The 19,580-nt window shown below is 41.8% G+C and overlaps 1 protein-coding gene across 1 annotated transcript; it reads right to left on the minus strand.

The window, feature by feature from the left end:
• Positions 1 to 3,979: 3,979 nt before the first annotated feature.
• On the minus strand, positions 3,980 to 6,729 carry lsm6 (LSM6 homolog, U6 small nuclear RNA and mRNA degradation associated). Its single transcript, XM_083909539.1, has 4 exons — positions 6,705 to 6,729; positions 6,244 to 6,358; positions 5,997 to 6,110; positions 3,980 to 4,156 (listed from the first exon to the last, which is right to left on the minus strand). Exons 2-4 carry the CDS (start codon positions 6,335 to 6,337, stop codon positions 4,122 to 4,124), a joined length of 243 nt encoding a protein of 80 aa, XP_083765665.1. The 5' UTR covers positions 6,338 to 6,358; positions 6,705 to 6,729; the 3' UTR covers positions 3,980 to 4,121.
• Between the last annotated feature and the right edge of the window lie 12,851 nt (positions 6,730 to 19,580).

The following is a 19,580-nucleotide window of genomic DNA, read 5'->3' on the forward strand; positions in this document are numbered from 1 at the left end:
TCTCTGAATACTGTCTCCATAAATAGCCCGACATTTGACCTTTTACCTTTTAAATCTGTGTTAAGAGGATGTGAGGCAGGTAGAGTCTCCATTAATAGGACAGATAATCAAATATATGATCCATGTGAGAATACAGGCACAGACGGGCTTTTATTGTAGCATGTTTGTTGGGGGTGTTTCATGAGCATCTTGAGGTCAATTAAAAAGTTGAGCTTTCAGCTTTAATGTTTTTAAAACTAGGACCTGTTGTTGGAAAAACACAATCTCACTTCAAGGTCGTTTTAGCAGCCGTTCTGGTGCTTTCAGTTTATATCACAAGGATTTATTGACAGAAATTGAATATATTACCCCCCCCCATAAGTGTGTTTGGTTTGCAGAGCAACCTTGTCATGATACCATCTAGAGTTGCCAGAAGAGACAAACCAGCCAGAGTGTGTGTCTCAAGATCTGGAGTAGAAGTTTAACTACACAAACAAAGAACAACAACATCCTTTCTGGTACTTGAAGGCCACCGTAGTCCTCCTATTGACAGCTGGTCCGACTCACGTGGACAATGCGACCGCACCATGCCAGTGTGCGCCTGGTGTTTGTCAACTCTGTTACTGTTTGGAGCCCGTGCAACACATACATAGCGAAATGCCCCGCGAGTGCAACCGGCGCTGCTCTCTGGCCTCCTAAAGGCCCGCCTACTTACTCTCCCCTAACCTTACCATCTGCATCACGCTGCCATTCGGAGCCAAGATAAATCACAAAAGCCCATGTCCGTGCTGGGAATAGCTTCTTCCAGATAAAAAAAGGTCAGGGGGTCACATTTCTGGCCAAGGATGACTTTGCTCGGGGCTAAATAAAGAGCCTAGGGGTTGCAGAACAGCACAGGCCCCTCACACTCAATTAGAATCAAAACAAGCATCAAACTTGAACTTGGATTTGGGTTACAGGAAAACAACAAAGTAGAGCAGGGAGTAACACACATTCTATCCTGACATCTTCAGGAGTTTAGATAAAGGCAACTGGACTTGCTTTAAAGTCCAGTGGTCTACATTGAAATACCTGAAGATATAATATAACTGACTAATGAATTAATAGACAAACAAGAAGGGTTCACACCAGCAGCTGTTTTCGGGCATTTATTGAAATTGTTAAGGCGTTTTCAAAGGTGTTTGTTTACTCGGCGCTAACCTAACAGTGACCTGTGACTCAGCCAGCGGAATGTGAGCGTGCAGACGCAGCGAAGCGAGGTCACGGCCATCATTTACATCCTAAACACGTGACGCGAGGCTGTCAGGCTCGAGGTCAGAGGCGGTCAAGTTCGCACAGGACAGAGCAGATCCCAAAACACCACGAGGAGTGGAGGCCTGGTTACACATGCAAGGAAAAAGAATTGTTGCTCACAGGCAGTGGATACAGGGAGAGTGTAATGCAATACATGAAATCTTATTTTTGTGTGTGTAGTGATTGATTGACCAAATATGTTGAAGAATATTGCAAGTTGTTCCTGATATTTTGTCCATTTACTATGTGGTGATTCACCTTGGGAAGCATATACATGTAATGTGACAAGGACACAAAATGAGGACAAACGTTCTTGATTTGTAGTGGATGCTTTGTCAACGCTCGCAAATTAATTCACGTGAAAATAATACACACCGAATAGATTTGCATAAAAGACAGATACATGTCCTCCAAATGAGAACGTGGTCCCGACCAAACGGTGGAAAACACTGATTTTCCGATTGTCCTTGTCATTCGTTGATCCCTTGCGAAAAAGGCTAGACAGTCATGCTGCAGTGATCAGTCAGGGCCAAAGTCATACTCCACTTTCCCTCCTCCCCCTCCTCTTGGTCTTGTGAGTGTTCCTCGACTGTAGTTTTCTCGCTCTGGCAGGTGGTGGTGCTGTAAGACTCCGGAGTTTTCCTTTTTGCTTTTTTTTTTTTTTTCTTCTCCTTCATAACAAGGCTGTCACCTATTCTATCCTCCTTTGTCCTCTCCCCTCCATCACTAACCTCCATACATCAACACTGAGACACTGCAGCAACCCTCCACCGGCCGCTCAAACGGTCTCCTCTGTTATGGAGTGAGTAAGCACCGGTGCCCCCCACACAAACTCCATACAAGCATCTTGATTGAAAACAAAACATTTAAAAGGAGCAGGATTTTTCACATTCATCAGGTATCTTTGCTTTACTGATCCATTAGCGGAGGGGGGGGTGTGGGCTTGGAATGCGACGGTGAGGCTAAAATCAATACTCGCATGTTAACATGCACATGGACATACAGAAGGAGGAATTGGATATGTCAGTTTGTGTTTTGCTTTTGTTCTTTTTTTTTTCTTTTTCCTGAAGTAATAGTGCAGATATCTGCCACTAGGTCATTTGTGTGAATGATATTAATTGGGTTCCCTGCGAGGCCAAACAGCCAGGGGCTCAGTTATGATTCCAGTGGGTAAATATTTGCCTGTACTAACCCCCTCACCAGGTACCATAATGATTCTTTGTGTGTTGCGCTGTGTACAATGCGTTCCTGTGTACACATCACTCAGTGCCTATGTCTGCCCTGTGTGTGTGTGACCGTGCGTTGTCTGCGTTGCAGCTCAACCTCCCCCCTCCAACCTCCACCCCCCCATCATTCCCTCTATACAGCTGCAGCTCTGCAGAGTTTGATCAATAACGTGTCCTTCACTCTCAAGTCGGGCCTGACCTTGGCAGCCTTTTGTCTCTTTCCAGGGGCCAGAGTGCGCATGTACAGGTTGGGAAACAAGACTCTTTTTAAAAAAAAAAAAACCACCCTTGAAAGGAAAATAATTCCCTTCCCTTCACACTAAAGCAAACTCATTAAGAGCCTAATGAATCATATATTTATAGCATTCTTACTCAGCATAATGAGGTGATGTCTCTATTGAACCCGTTTGCAGAATTATCAGTCCATGCTGAAATTGGAATAAACTTCAAATTCCTTGCATAATATCCCGTTGTGTTCAATTTACTCCGGGGCGGTGGCACGGCTGCTCTGAAGAACAAAGACCATTTATGAATGACAAGAGGTAAACGAGACGTTCACAAGCGCTAAAACATGGAGGACTGCTGCACAGGGGCAGTGCGAGTTCATTTCTTACATCCGTTTGCATGTTAATGCAGCCTGACAAAAACCTGCAGGTGGCACCATTTGCAGATTAGTCCTGCAGTCACACTCTATCTGTGCTTCCTGGTAATGGACAGCAAGTGTTTCTGTTGCATATGTGCATATACAGTGTGTCCGTGATATAGCGTTAAAACAAGCATTAAGGTGCGTTTGTGTACACTGGCAGTCCCTGTTATTTTCTCTGCTGGATACTGATTGAGTTCAGACACAGGTAAAGGACTGTAGTGAAGTAGACCCTCAAAAGCTATCCAGTGATGTCATTACACAGAGCTGTAGGAACACTTTTAGCAACATTAGTCATGTTCTATTGTAACAAAAAAAAAAAAAAAGCCAGAGGTAAAACGGATCAGAGTGTTCGTTTAGAAATCCTGTTTATATGTGGAACATTTCCCCGATTTATTTGATGAAGACTACGTTTTGTACATGTAATGAGTTTCTGCAGGCCAGTTGTATCAGATTAATTACAAAATTAACACCTTAGTTGTGAAAAATAATACAATATTAGGCTCTAATCCTTTTAAAGCCTTGTGATAAAACAGTAGTAGATTTCGGTGTCTCTTCCATCCAGAGAAAGAAATGACTACAGTCCCACTGGCACTAGAGAAGCCTGATAGACATGACTGAAGAATTAAATCCCCACATATTATAGTATGAAACTACAAGACTTAAAGTCTCTCGAACTTACACATGATGAAATGATACCGTTACTCAAAAGCCTTTGCACTAAGATAAAAAGAAAGAATGATGTCTCTATGGTTTCCTTTGTGACACTAAAATGCGTAAATAACATTCACCAAATCAAGACATATGTCAAAACTCAGGATTTATTAACTCATTCCACTTTTACAAAAACAAACATTCTTTAGGACTTGAGGATTTACAGAACCTAAATCACAGAAAACATCAGACGGTTGTCTTGAGATGCATAAAATACAGGGAAAACAAAATAAGAAATGGAAGAAAAAAATGCAAAATCATCTCCGCTACACTTTCCTCTTCTGGGTGCTGATGTAGAGAACTGTGGAGACGAGAAAAATAATAATAATCATGTTTGGAACAACAACACTGACAACTAATTACACATTTTATGGTCATCTGATGTGATCATGCACCAAATAAAAAAACTTCTCAGCTAAGTGTAATGTAGTCTCAGTTACAAATGTGTGTGAATATTAAAATCTAAATTGTAAGCTGTGAAACGCTCAGGGAATTTGATTAGATTATACAACAGAGTGGAAAAGAGAATTTAAATGTGTTTTTTTTTAGTAGAGGTGCATATGAGAATGCATATTTATTTACTGAAAAAGCCTTCAACAATGGTGCACTCATTCACTATGAAAATGGGAGTTGTCCGTGAAAAGTGATACCGACTTCAGTTCTGTTTGCACTCAACACCCCCACCCTCCACTTCCCATGGTTATCCACAAATTAATTATCTGTGGAGAAGCACTGAAACACTGCAGCAGATCTCTTCGTACAAAGACGAGACACGTTTCCCTTCCTGGAGATAAAGTGACTGTTATGTACTTGTTACTATTAGTATTATTACAGGATTCTCAACAGATGTGATAGGCTGCAAATTTTATGAAGCAAAAGCTGTGCAAAGTGATTTTTTTTAATGTTAAAAAGGATCTGTGAATGCTGGCCCTTTTTATTACACTAAGCCATCTGTTGGCCACCAGGACTCACATTTACTAAAGACTCCCATGCTAGATTCATTACACGGTTGAAGTCAGGAAATCTTAACAAAGACAACACGTATTTCAAGTTTAAAAAGGTAAAATTAGTGAAAGATAACCTGACTGAGGTTCTGGGGGGAAAGTAGGGGAGTTCACAGCCTTTTACTTTTAAGTTTCTCATTATAAATATTCCAGTGCATGGCCTGTTCTATGGATTTAAAGAGACATTCAGAATTTTGTTTCATATACTTCAAGCCAGTTAACAGTATTAATACAAGTTGAAGCACCATTTATGTGTATCTAGTCAGTCATGTACAACTTTCAGTACATGAAGGGAGTACATGCTGCAGTGTACTGTAGATGAAATAATCATATTTTAAGGGCCGTCTGGTGATTAAAAACAGGAAAAACACACTTTTAATGACTGTGAGTGTCAACAGAAGTGTCAGGAGCCAGGAATTCTGAATGACTAACACTCAAAATGTATAATTAACTTGTATTTTATTGGAATACTTGAATAGAAGTGAATGTCTTGAACATAATCCCGTGGGCCGCTCAATGCTGAAGCAAAGCTGCCCAGAAAATGTATTTTAGCTGAATATGAGATAACATTGTTTATAACTAGAATACCAGGCAAAATGAACTTTACAGTTAACACTTTAAATCCCTAACACATTATTGTTGTAATCTGACTTTCCTCTTTTTCTTTAGTAGCGAACAAACAAACAAAACCCACATCAGTGTTGATACAGTACATTTGTGACTGTAAACGTCCAGAGATTAAATGTCTGTAGAGCTCAATGACCTTGCTACTCAATGATTTCCAGTGCAGCATTAGATTTCACTATAGCTGTAACTGATAATGGGACTTATCATTCAAGACGTTTCAGACATTGAACTTCCGAAAACACATTCATTTATCATCTACCGCTTTATCCTCCACACGAGGGTCACGGGGCTGCTGGGTACACACTCTTCTGCTGTGTTCTCACACGGGCTGACATTACCTGGAAATTTGACTAGGGAGCCAGCGGGAGTCTGACTCGACTTTTGCATTATGTCAAATATTTGTTTTCTGATATACAGACAGACTACAGTGCACGTGTGAAAGCAGCGTCACAGATAAACTAAGCAACCAAAATGTTACTAAATCAAAACCTTTGTATATGATCGACTTACCATTGTTTCCTCTGAGAAAAGCATCTCCATACTTGTTCTTGAGCTGCCCGTTAACATACTCCTCTGTCTGCTCTATGGCAATGTTCATGTAACCATCCAGACAGGCCAGCACACCTGCACACATTAAGACATCAATGACAGGCATTTGTGTATTAATTATTTGTTTTTTAACGAGTGCTCCATCACGTTTTAAAACGAGGTAATAGAAAAGGGGTAGATAGATGGAGACATGCCAGCACTACATTACCTCTGTAATCCACACCAGAGTTCAGTTTGACGACCACAGGTCTCCCAATGATCTGCTTCAGGAAGTCACTCGGGGTTTGTTTTCTCAGACTCATTTTGACGCTGTTTTGAAAGAACTGAAAGGAAAACGTTGTTCGATTGTGTTCATTTGTTTCATATAGCTATGGGTATTTTATGACGACGAGCACTGAGTGTAGTGACAAGTATATTTCCCCAAATGCAAACAAACACACAATAATAAGCGTGGGCATAGGTAGCGTTAGCCGCTAGCTAGTGTGAAGCTAACCCGCTAACTGCTAACTCTTCGATGGATTTGTTTACATTAAATGGCATGAGAGGAACGCTTTACCCGTGTAGCTGCTTTGGGTGTGTTTAATCTAATAAAAGCGGACTAAATTGCACATAGAAATGCCACATGTGTCTATTATTTAGGCGCTCCGTGTTCGATAACATTTTACTTACCCGGTAAACGTTAGCCAAACGATTGTAGGCAGCATGGACCAATCAGAGGCGCGTAGTGTACGGTGGCCGAGTTACAACAAAATGCTTACAGCGCGATTGTAGGTTTACTTGTGATTTATCAAAGATACTTGAAAGGAACAGCAGCAGCCACAGTAAAAATGAGACAGATGTGCCTCTGAATGTATGATGAGGTTTGAGAAACATTTTCAGTCAACAGATACTCAACTTGAGCACAGTTGCATAGTATCTGTGCAGTGTGTTACTGTTTTTCATCATCTGAAAAAATAAATTATTTCTTAGTCTGTGCCACACCTTTCCAGTGTTATCCAAATACTATAAAATAATAAGAACAAATATAACTTTATCACACAGAAAATGTGCCCTCACTTGGATGTAAAAATATTATGAAGATATTTTTGTTCATTTTTCTGGTTGATACAAGGTGCAGATTGCCTCTTTAATGCTATTGATATGGAGATATTACGGTTATTGTGCTTTTGACCGTTGATTGAATAAAACAAGCAATGAGAATACATAACCTTGGGTTGGAGAGGATTATCACAAGTATTTCAGAATCAGGTTTATTGCCAGGTAAAGTTTACACAATCCTAGGTATTTGCTCTGGTAAGCGGTATGTATATAGAGAGACAGATAAATAATACTAATAATATTATTATAATAATAATAAGTATTAAAAAAATAGAGAAAGCGTCATTTACAGCAGTGTGAATAGTCAGTGCAACATGAGACCTAATGCAAACTGTCAGAAAGCAGATAAAAGTTGTGCAATATGAAAACTACATTAATTACATTTTTTTTTTTAATAATATAGATAGCTATTCTGTGTGTATCTTACCCTGAAATTGAGCTATTCTTTAGACACACTGTATGAAAATGATATGCTTTTATTCTTTACATCTCATCAATATTTCAAAAATATATATTTAAAGGTGCATTATGTAATAAAGCTTAAGCAACTGGCCATAAAATCCTCCTAATATGTCACAGAGACTCAGGAATAATGTTCATATAACAAACTGAACTCACCAACAACAACATTACAGTCAAAATATTTGCATTAAAAAAAATAATTTGCAGACTGCAAATCACATTTTTGGCATGCGGCGCCACCTACCGCCATCTACCAATCATTGCAGTCAGAAGAGTCTCAGCTGCGGAGCAACCACGGGTTGCCAGTTACGACCTAAAAGACCTCAGTATTTTGAATTTGAATGTAGTAACCATTTTTGGCCACATTCTTACATATGGCACCTTTAAATGGTACATTTTAATATAGTTTAGTGTAGATATAATTATAGGTCATAGAGGCTTCAGATCTATCTGGTTTCCACCCCTGCTGTAGCTGTATGCTATGTTGTGAAGGATAAGAGGAAGTCTACCATTTGACAAAACTCTGGTTGCTGGGTGCATGACCCAAACACTGCACAGCTTGGGAGGTACATGAAAAACGATGTAGGGGAAAATAGGGATGAAATGGTGAGGTGAAAGAGAGAAGAGAATAGAGGGAGGAGGGAGGACGTGCCAGTGCGCGTTAACAGAGACACAAGAGGTTGCAAGAAAGAGAGAGAGAGAGAGGGGTGAGAGAGACAAAGAGAAGAAGAGGAATTGTGAGAGGTGGAATCATAAAGTACTTCTTGTGTGTCTAGACAGGTTGCTTGTTAGCAGGGCATGGCTAGCCCTGTGGAGGCTAGAGGTTAATTTGGTATCTGCTGCTGTGTTAAACTAAGGTCAGTACTACAAGTCCTTAAGTCATAAACAAGAGTGGTTAAGAGCCATGTATACACCTAGGCACAAGTTAATGAATATTCAATGAGGATTTTTTTTTCTTCCCCCCTTGTCCCCTGTTACCTTCGTTGTTACTTGCTTTTGAAATATTTTTTTTAGAAAGAAAAAAACTCCTGTTTACCTCCGTGGTCATCAAAAACTGACCTCTATTCACTTACATTTACCTGCCCTTTTTTTAATGACAATATATGGCCTTAGTTGAGCCGTTTTGCATAACTGCCCATAATAAGATTTTCAGTTGAATAAAATCAATAATGTAGCAATAAATGTATAAAGTCTGCAGTTAAAATGGAATTCACACTAATACTACCAAGGCTATATCCTCACTGGCATTTAATGCAATGATGTTTTAATATGCTGTGTGCTAAGTAGGCAGGCAATATATCCATGAAGTGAACACTCACAGATGTGGTATTGGTGGCGTCCAGGGGCCATGAAATGTGTGTTTTGCTTGTAACTAACTACATGCGAGGGATGAAATGAAATTTAAACTTACGACCAAGGCCGTATGCCTGCTGGCATTTGATGTAGATGTTTTAATATGCTGCAGGTAAACGGGAGGGCAATAGGAAAGTATGTGTAGACTGCTGTAGCTGCAGCTTGCTAATGCAGGAAATCCACACATGATAGATAATGATTCAGCTGCAATGAGGTTAACAATGACACTGTGGTTTAAAATTACTGCCAGTATCATTTTACATCTGAAGACATATTAGTGCATGGCCAATTATTTTGCTGCCTAGAATTAAACCTCATAAGAGAATATTTTCTCAGCATTTTCTGCAGTAGCACTGTCTGTGTCAAGTCGGTTTTATTTATGTCGCCCAACATCACAAACAAAACAGTTTGTCTCATGAATGGCTTTACAGTCTGTGCAGCAAGTGACACTCTCTATCCTTTACATCAAGTGAGGAAAAAAAAACCTCAGCAATTACTCAAGAAACTCATTCCATTACTCTTGTTATGTTGTATATATTATTCTATCAATAGTCGATTATGTTTGCAGTAGTAGCAGTACGTAGTCGTGGCGCTGGACATATTCAGTATTAAAGGTGCCATATGTAAGAATGTGGCCATAAACGGTTACTACATTCAAATTCAAAATACCGAGGTCTTTTAGGTTTCGTTCTCTGACGTAACTGGCAACCCGTGGTTGCTCGGCAGCTGAGACTCTACTGACTGCAATGATTGGTAGACAGCAGTAGGTGGCGCCACATGCCAAAACATTTTTCTTTGTAATGCAAATATTTTGGCTGTACTGTTGTTGTTGGTGAGTTCAGTTTGTTATATGAACATTATTCCTGAGTCTCTGTGACATATTAGGAGGATTTTATGGCCAGTTTTAGATTTATTACATAATGCATATTTGATTTATTGTAATGATAACTTTTGCTTTATAGTACAGTAACAATATTGTAATATTATGGATGTATCATATTACATAATATAGTAATTCTTATATTCAAGGGTATAATTACCAGGATAATTACACAGAATTAACACACTATTATTGTGTTATTACTAAGCTGGAAATTGCATTAGAAATAAGGTGGTATTACTGTAATAAAAAAACACTATTAGCATACTATTACCCTGTTGTTAGGGTACTGCAATTTAAAGTGTTACCTTTGCGATTGCATTTCCCTGATTTCGGTCTTTGGAACCATCAGTGTCAGGACAAACACATGTGAGTTGGCTTCAAAAAGAGAGAGAGAGAGAGAAGCACAACAGCAGAGCTGTCAACTGAAAGACAAATCCCGTCTCCATCTTCTGACCCTTTAACCCCAAGGGGCGTGCTAGTGAAATAGACAGATTATGGTGACGGGAGATGCTATTGCAGGTGGGAAATGGGGAACTGGACCAAAGGAGGAAGAGGCTCAAGGTGAGTGTGAATAAGAAGGAGGAGGAACATCCCAAAGTAATATGCAGGGAGGGGGGTGGAGGTGGAGGTGGGGTGGGGGGGTCAGTGGTGCAGGATGAGGAGAAAGTCTAGACTGCATTGACCTTTCTGAGGCCAGGTTTTCTCTTCAGGTCAAGCTTGATATGGAGAAGATAATGGAAAAGCTTGGGGGAGTTTTCAAATAAAAAAAACTGATTGGTAGACAGAGTATCCCCAGTCTTGCTTCTGTGTAATCCCTTACTGTATGGAGGTAATAGCTTGGAAGTGATGGAAAACCTTTCTTCCACCAAGAGTGGGTCAGGAGACAGTAGCTGCATGGCTTGATGGTTTGGATCTGTTGCCTTTGTAGCTTCAGGGGCAGTTTATTTGGTCAGTTCTTTTGTGACGCTTGCATTTTTCATTCATCATTTACAGCCCTACTAAAAGAGGTGGTTCACTTGTCACAGAGATGTGAATATCTTTGTCATCATTGTACATAACGACACGAAGAATGCAAAATTTGTAAGCTATGTTGAAATTACCCACAGGCGAAGTGCAACAATTGTCCCTGGGCGTTGGGGTTTGCTCCCTGTTATTTCGCTGCCAATGACAACGTTCGCTTAATGACTCGGTTGTGAGCACTGGCAGTTGACAGCGGTTGGCTGGCCCGGGGGCCCCCATGCTGAGAGAAGGAGGTGGCATGAGGCAGACGAGGTGGGATGTAATCACTCCCTGTAATTTGGAGGAAATCCGCCGCTCTGAGCCGCTCGCCGTAGTCAAGATAAAAGCCCCGTCTTGTTCTGACTCCACACACACACACACCAAGCTCCACCGCTTGCAAAAAGCTTGAAAAGAGAGGTTCAGAGACCTAACCAATTCTGCCTGGTCGGTGTCCCCCAGGGGTTTGTACTGGGACCATCTCAAATCAGCTACAACCCTGGAGCCATGTTCTTTCCCCCAAGGAGAGGCGGTGCAGACAGACAGTCAGGCTGCCTATCCTGTGCGGCATGGTCCATGCACAGCAAACCAACACACAACTCTCCTGAGATCCTCCTTAGTAGAAAGGGAGCTCATCAGAGTTCATACTGAGAGCTCTGCTTGTGTCTGTCTGTCTTGCTGTCTGACACCCTCCCATCCATGACACCGTATCCTATCCTCAATATAAAAATCTGTCCCTGCATCATAAGGGACACAATCCTTAACTGTTTACAACAAGCCTGTGCAGACACAGTTTTGCTGAGATATTCTTTTGTTAAAAAAAAATGATTATGTGCATGGTTGGTAACTAATAATTACGCTTTGTTAACGCGAGCATACTTTTCCTGTCTAAATGTCAATTTCACAAGAAATTTTTTGGCTTAAGCCATGAGCAAATTGCTCGGTTTTGTCACACAACACCATTGTACCAAGTTGTCAAAGAGACACTGTAGTGGTTTTGCTTGATAGATGGTGAATGGTGCTTATACAAGGAGCCACTCCAGTGCACCCATAAATATGCATCGTGACATTTGGAACAAAGCCGCTCGTCCTCTCTTTCCTGATGAGCTCTGCCTGCATACTATAACATACTGCCATACTGTCATACCTTGTGTTTATGGCCAATCTCTCTGTTCATCAACATGGCAGATAACCTCTAGATGCTGACAGATGATATGGGGGATGGCATTAAGGCTCTGTTGTATGCAGAAATTTTCCAACAATGATGCTCGTACAGTTAATTAATAATTTATCCTCGTTATTTTATGAAGTAAATTTGACGTATGGTTATATTAATATTTAAACATACTATATATGTTTAATCCAGACCATTTGGAAAAAGTCAATCCAATTTCCCATTTCAAAAACAACAGGTCAGGTTGAGGACATGTTCTCACTTTAACAGACCGTAGTAAAGCAAGTACAAAAGAATGCTCCCTGTTCTAACTGTAGCGTTAAGAACATCGCTGGCCTCGTTCTCCCAACACCTCATTGCTTTAGAAAGGAATAAATAACCAAGACAGCCAGGAGCAGTTCCTTTCAAATCCCACACACAAGCATACATCTCTCTCTCTCTCCCTCTCTCTCTCTCTCTCTCTCTCTCACTCTCACTCTCTCTTTCTGTCATTTGACCAGCAGTGCTTCCTGCCGCTGAGGAGCTGTGACTCAACAGCCAGAATACAGCAACATTTTCTTGCCCACCCTCTTGCATATTCATAGAAATACAGACGAGTGAAGCTCAGACGCTTCCATCTTGTACCATCCACATTTAAAACAGCAAGTGTATGTGTCTGTTTTTGGGGGGGGGGTGGGGGGGAGGGGGTGCACGCTCATACTAGATATCTAAACGGGTGCTGTGAGAAGGGGCGTGAGGGTCTGTTTTACACTAATTTCTTTATCCCTTTCACAGGAGTGCCATGTTACAAGAGAATTCCTGAGGCGAGCCAATGGCCCGATAAATCTGCCGGAGCCTCTCTCTCTCAATTTGTCTCTGTGGAATGTCAGCTGGCAAGCGCCCAGACACTGAGAACCTCTTTTCACAATGCGCCAATCTAACAGACGAGATCCCATGTTGGAGCTACAGTACAAGGACTGGCATGGATAAATTGCCACGTGCCTTATCTGGGTCTCTTTATGTCTCTAACTGTCTGAAGTCTTGTTACTCGCACACACACAGCCACGTAGAGAGAGGCCACTTCCTTTCCAGACCTGTCGGTTAACCCCCGAAACGGCTGAGCGGATGACATTGACAAAATGCAGGTGTCACGAAGGTGGGGGGGGGAAACCTGCGATATGACACAGACGCCGTGTCAACCCGTCTTACTCGGTATGACCCGCGGTGTGAACAGAAACGGTCCTGTTTGGTGTCGGCGCAGACTCCGAGATGGTTTGGTCCAGGTGGTGGAATGGCAGAGTGGGAGAACAGACCATGTTTGTGTGAAGATGCAACAACTATCTCTCACTTTTTTTTCCCTCTCTCTCTCTCCTTCCCTCCCTCACTCCCCCCCTTCTACAAACAGACTGCTGTAGCACTCTTTTGCATGCTATCGCTTAAATACTCTACGTTAAAAAAACAACAACATACATTCTCACCTGTACCTATAAGCGACTCATGAGTCATTCAGCCTTTACTTATGTAAAATAATTGCAGGGAGAAAACATACACACATGAAAGGGAGTGTGAGTGGTTATTGGCCTGTAATGAGTTTTAATTACTGATTTGTAAAAAAATATATAATTGCTGTTAATGTGGTTAACATCATCATTATCTTAGCGCATTTTTTTTTAGAATCTAATTAAGTTCATGTTAATTTTGTATACTTAAAAAAAACACAGATGCAGATAATCTTATCCTCTCGTGAGATTGCAGCACAATTAGTTAATGGCATAATATCTGGAATATATATATATATCTTAAATATATCTCTTAAAAAACGAATACCCGACAACTCAATTTGGACACAGCCAACAACACAAGGCAGTTACGAGGTTCATGTTACTGCATGACAGTTGGCATGACTGTAAAAAAAAAAAAAAAAAAAAAAAGGCATGTGCCAAGTGTAGCTGCCAATTCTCAGCATGGCCGGTTTTAATATTTTAATGTGTTTCATTACAACAGTATGGAGCAGATAGCCTTTCTGACGTCCCGACAGTTGTCTCCAAATGAACAAGATTACATGACAAGCCCTGAATGATAGAGATACCCACTGCTGCCTACTCTAGCCACTTATCTGATGGTAGCCTAGCAACAGATCCCTGACCTGGCTTTGACCTCCACCCGATAAGGTCAACACCTGAAGGCTCTCCCATTGGATGCGCTGGCTGAGAGAGAGGTGGAGCTTGGGGATGTAGGGAGACAAAGGACTCACAGAGCAAGGGCAGCCTCCTCTGCATACAGTTCCCTGCTGGCAAAAAAAAAAAAAAAGTGTTTGTACAAAAGCATGCCAGACCTCTTTATGTGCGTTTGTTATACCTGTGCATGTGTGTGTTTGTGTGTGTGTGTGTGAGGCAAACATACAATGATGAAAGAATGGAAACATTTGCCAGGGCAGTAGTCGCGTCTTATTTTACACAGGGTCAAAACTGCTCAGTGCAAAAAGTAACTGCTGCTCATAATGAACACTATTGTGCTGACAAATAGGAGATATGCGTTATAAAAGAGGTGCTGAATGCGAAATTAATCGAGCAAAGCAGCCCACCCTGGTCGACAATCCCCACTTCTGTATCATTTGTGTACAAACACACACACACACACACACACACACACACACACACACACAGACACACTTGGTTTTACAGCAGTGATATGAAAGTTAATCCAAATTGTGATAGTGGCAATATCCCATTAGACCATGGCAATAAAATCAAGCTGAGACTGGTAACGCATTACAAATATCAGAACATGTTCAGCACGCTCCATTACAATATGAAGTGACATTAATCAGCAGGGGGCCCTCTTACACACACACACACACACACACAGAGGCATAAAACAAACATGCAAATCATACAGACATGCCTGAAGTAGCAGCCGAAAGAAAAACACACTCAAGTGCTCTTTCACTGGTTGATATTATTTAAAATGATTCAAAGACTTTATCTCTATTTGCCTGATAAATTCATTCATTCATTCATTCATTCAGCATGTTAAGATTAAGGTATAATAATGAAGCAGCCAAGGGCAGAGAAGTAGATAAATGAAAAACAGTTCATATCTTTGCTTCTGGAACAAAAAAAGTTATTTAAGGGCAGGTGGCAGTTTTACTGTCGTGGTGCTTTGTGACATTCTGTGAGGAATTATTCTATATGCAAACTACTTGAAAGGATGAAAGAGCACGTTGTTTTCAGAATTGTGTTAGCAGTGGCTTATGTCAACTATCGGCTCACCGATTTTCTTTTTTCCTCTCAGTCTTCAGTTCGACAAGTGTCTTGAGTTTTATTTCCGAATCCGATGTTCACTGTTTGACTCTGCCAGTATGATCATTCAGCCTGTCAGGACTGGCCCTGCAAACTAAAATAACTCACGTCCCTCATGAGTCTAAGGACCTTCACTTCCCTCCAGGGCCTTTTGCGAGACCTCTGCCCCAGTTCACCCAGGGCAACCTAGGCTCCTCCTCTGCGTATGTGTGTGGCTTTCTGTGTGTTTGCACTGTCTCCTTTCTGCGGGTAACTGTTGAAGGTCAGAGGGCAGGAAGTTGGCCACCTGCCTCTGTCACTGGTGAAAGTAGTTGAGCACAGAGAGGAAGCAGAAGCAAGAAGAGGGTGTACAGACTGTGTCTATGTGTTTTTTTTTTTAACTAACCAAATTCATATATCCTCTAATCTCTCCTACTCTTTCGGATGTTTTTTACACTAAGCATCGTGTTGACCTTTGTGAAACTTGATCTGCAGACTTTGTGTCTGATTAAAGGGAAATGACTGTTATAAACTTTCGAAAATTCCCCCAGGACCACCGCTGAATAGCCGGGTACAGGGATCTCTCCACTGGTATTCGCTCAAGGCGACAACCCTTCTCGCTCCCTGCATATATGTGCCAACTGAGGACAAGAGCATAGAAGGCCAGAGGGCAAAAGGGGAGTGAACCACCTGCTTCTGTCACACTGTCAGGATGAAGGCAGACGAGTGCAAATAGGGTGAAGTGTGTGTGTATGTGGAGGGGCTGGGTTGGGGATATTGTGTAGGAGGAGGAGGACAGGTGGCATGCACGCCGGACAGCGTTGGCACAAGCCACCCCAGGATTTATCACTCAGCGACAGTCACGCCTGGGCAGAGGACAGATGTTTCTGTTTACCCCAGGGCAACACCTGACTGGCCGAGCCTAACGTTAGTCCAACCAGCCTCATCCTGTGCAGGACCGGGCCTTCGAGTACAGGGGAAGATAGAGAAACAGAGAAAAAGAAACTGGAAGATGTTCTGTTTGCCCCCAAGGCACATAAGCAACTTAACTCATTTTCTCTGCAGTCTGCTCCATTCTCCACCGAAGCACCTGAAACTCATTTAGCCCCGACTAACAATTGTGCCACTACAGGGAACCATTTTAATAAGTACTAATAATGCCTACTGACAATATGAGCTGTTTGCAAAGCAGGAAACCTGCACCAGTTATTGGGGAGTGAAACAAAACAAACGCTAATTGAGCTTGAGTATATTCTACATCTTGGCCAAGTTAGAGCAGCAGTCACAAATGCACAGCACTTATTGCGGTGGTGTTATTTGTGAGCCGTTCAGTGAAAGCCTTTTTGCATTAGAAAGTGTTCTGGCTGTGAAATCCGAGAGCTTCCACTGGTAATATAGCTGGAGCACCCATCCCTGGAGAAATGATGAATGACCTTTAGGTGCAACCCTGAGTTAGGTCGTGTCAGCGTTGCCATGGCTACTATCAGCAGACTGTCCTGTTGCCAGCATTACCTCAGCTGCCTGGCATTGTCGGGGTCAGGGAACAGGCTGTGACCTCCTCATGGTGATCAAACTCAACAAGGAAGAAAAAAAAAAAACACACACACCAAGAGAAACAGGAGTCATACGGTGCTTAGTCTTAAATGTTCCTGCGGTACTGGACGTATAGGTTTTACATTTTAGCCTGTGAAATTGAATTCAGCATTACATTATACGTCTCGTGTCATCAATTAAACAGCTAATGTGTTGTAATGGGTGCAAGATCAGAGGAGAATAATCAGCAGCACTGGGTTGTAATTTAAAGTTTTGCAAGTATAATCGTGCAACAAATAAAGAAACCTACAGAACAAATACATTTACCTGGGATTTCATTAAGTAGCACTCTCCAGAGCTGCTGCACTATAGCAACTTAGTAGAATTCTAATACAACTGCCATTGGCCTGAATGCAATAGACATGGTAACCAGAAATGTCTCTGTATGCTCGTGAAGTCACCTTTTATGGATTTTTCAATTCGTTCCTAGCTTATCTGGGCACCGGCATTACATCTCATACATATATAAGCATATGTCGGACATATACTTTTAAATGAATAGCACTCTCAGCTCCTCCAGTCTTAAATCAGGACACTAGTCCATAGATCTGCAGGTGAGACGCACAGCTGTGTGTGTGCACAAATACGAACACACACACACACACACACACACACACAAACACCCTCAACAGTCTTTCACTGTAATGCATCCCATTGTAATATTTTCACAAGCCAACATTATCTCCTCCAGAAATGAAAGACCTAATGGGATGTCTTAATCATTTCATGCCAGAGATACAATGATATATAACTATTTTCTATTTGTGGAACATGTTTGTCCACTCTCCTCCTGATAGGCCCCATTTAATCATGTTGTTCTCTTTCCTAATTAGCAGAAATGCAAAGTGTCTTTGTCACCTGTGCACAGCCAAGAGCGCTAATTTGGGCTTTTCACTAATTGCCACGGTAACGAGCCTCCTGCGCCTCCGCTGGGGGTGGGTGGAAGGCATGGCAGGAGGAGGACTGGAGGATGGAAGGATGGAGGGATGAAGACACAGCTCTCCTCGCACACGGCCGAGGTGTGAAAGAACACGGCAGGCCAACAGAATGCAGCCTGGAGGAGTCCAACAGCAGGGAGTGGGGGACAGCCTGCGCTGTGAAAAAGCCCCAACACCCAGCTGAGAGGGAGGAGGATTCAGCTCTGGCCAGTTTTGGTCTTTCAACTTTGACGAGGAGATGACTTCGTTGGGTAAGACGCTTGCTGGACATGGTTCTGACACTGACACCTGTTATTAACCCCCACCTGATTATAATGCTGGTTCCCACACAATGCACTTCCTTTTTTCTTTTTTTTCTCCCTGTTCTTTTAATAGACAAAAAGGTATAACTCAGCAGGCAGATTCTAAATTGGTGGCTTAACATGAGTAAAGCTGTGTGTGTGAGGAGAGGAGGTAGGAGTAGATGGTGAGGAAAATGAACCAAATACTTATAATATCTCAGACATATGCGACGATGAGGGTTAGGATACTTGAATAGTCCAAATTAGAGCTTTTATTATTATTATTATAATTATTAGTTGTCTTCATGCAACTTTTATCAACTTTGCAACATCTACAGTGCTGAGCAAACATTCGGTTTGTTGTTTAAGCAGTGCTATACACATATAATTAATGTAAATACTATTTATTTTCCAAAGAAACTGCTTCTACGGGTTAAAGTGTCGTGCATTTCGTGTGACCTACCCTTACATTTTAAACAACAGCGTGGCCCTGACTCTCTTAAAACTGGAGTGGAGCTCTTAATTATGTTATGACTGGATTAATACTGACAAAATTAACATCCTATTTATTTATTTATTTATTATTTAATGAGGAGAAAATATGTGTGTGGATGTCTGTCTCTCTGTCACACATACAGCAAATACATAAGTCATATTATCAGCATTATTCCAATAATTTCTTAATGAAAACTAAACATTTGGTTGGGATTGCAAATTAATTTTTTTTCCTCTCCATGTTCTTGTGTTTTACATCATTTCATAGCAGTGAGGTGTGCATCCATGTGTGCATCATTTGCATAAATCACCACCGTCACACGTGCATCTTTTTATTTTTTTTATTTATTAATTTATTTCTCTTTTTTTATTTATTTTTTTTAAGGTGGAATTAAATGGGTTCTGTTAACGGATTCCGACTCCATCAGTGTGGTCTCGACGCGGAATTACACTTTTACATTTTTCTTCCCCCCCCCCCCCCTCTTCTCACAAATACATTTTCTTGTGTGCAGAACACACTGAAAGCTTAGGGGCACCTTGTCCGTACGCGCTGCTGCTCGAGGGCGAGCTCAGAGTGTGTGTGCGTGCACGCCACAGTGTGTGCGTCTGTGTGTGTGAGTGTGTGTGAGAGTGTGTGTGTGTGTGTGTGTGTGGGGAGGGGGGGGGAGAGAGAGAGCGCGCGCGCGTGTGTGTGTCTGCTCTGCTGTTGCTGCCCTTTGATCCCTGCATTAGTGTTAGTTAGGGGCTCGGAGACACACTTGCACCGAGAGCAGCCATAGTCAAGACAAGGCAACAACAACAGCGGCAGCAGCAGCGGCGGTGGCGGCGGCGGCGGCACCACCTCCTCCGCCTGTGTTCCTATTCCCCCCCCTCAACAATACACTTTAAACCGAGCAAAGCCAGGTGCACGACCGAGTCCCTGCCATCACTGGCGCCTCCAGTCTCAATGGGAAAAACCTTTTTTCTCCTTATCCCCAAACAAGGACGAGAATGTGATTAAAAACGGGGGAAA

The sequence above is a fragment of the Microchirus variegatus genome (assembly GCF_963457635.1).
Source record: "Microchirus variegatus genome assembly, chromosome: 23".
Lineage (NCBI taxonomy): Eukaryota > Metazoa > Chordata > Actinopteri > Pleuronectiformes > Soleidae > Microchirus > Microchirus variegatus.

Coding starts and splice junctions, on each gene's coding strand:
- lsm6 (XM_083909539.1), bottom strand. CDS start 6,337: ATGAGTCTGAGAAAACAAACCCCGAGTGACTTCCTGAAGCAGATCATT. Junction 6,111..6,243: donor CTCTGGTGTGGATTACAGAG/GTAATGTAGTGC, acceptor TAATGTGTGCAG/GTGTGCTGGCCTGTCTGGAT. Junction 4,157..5,996: donor TTTTCTCAGAGGAAACAATG/GTAAGTCGATCA, acceptor TCGTCTCCACAG/TTCTCTACATCAGCACCCAG.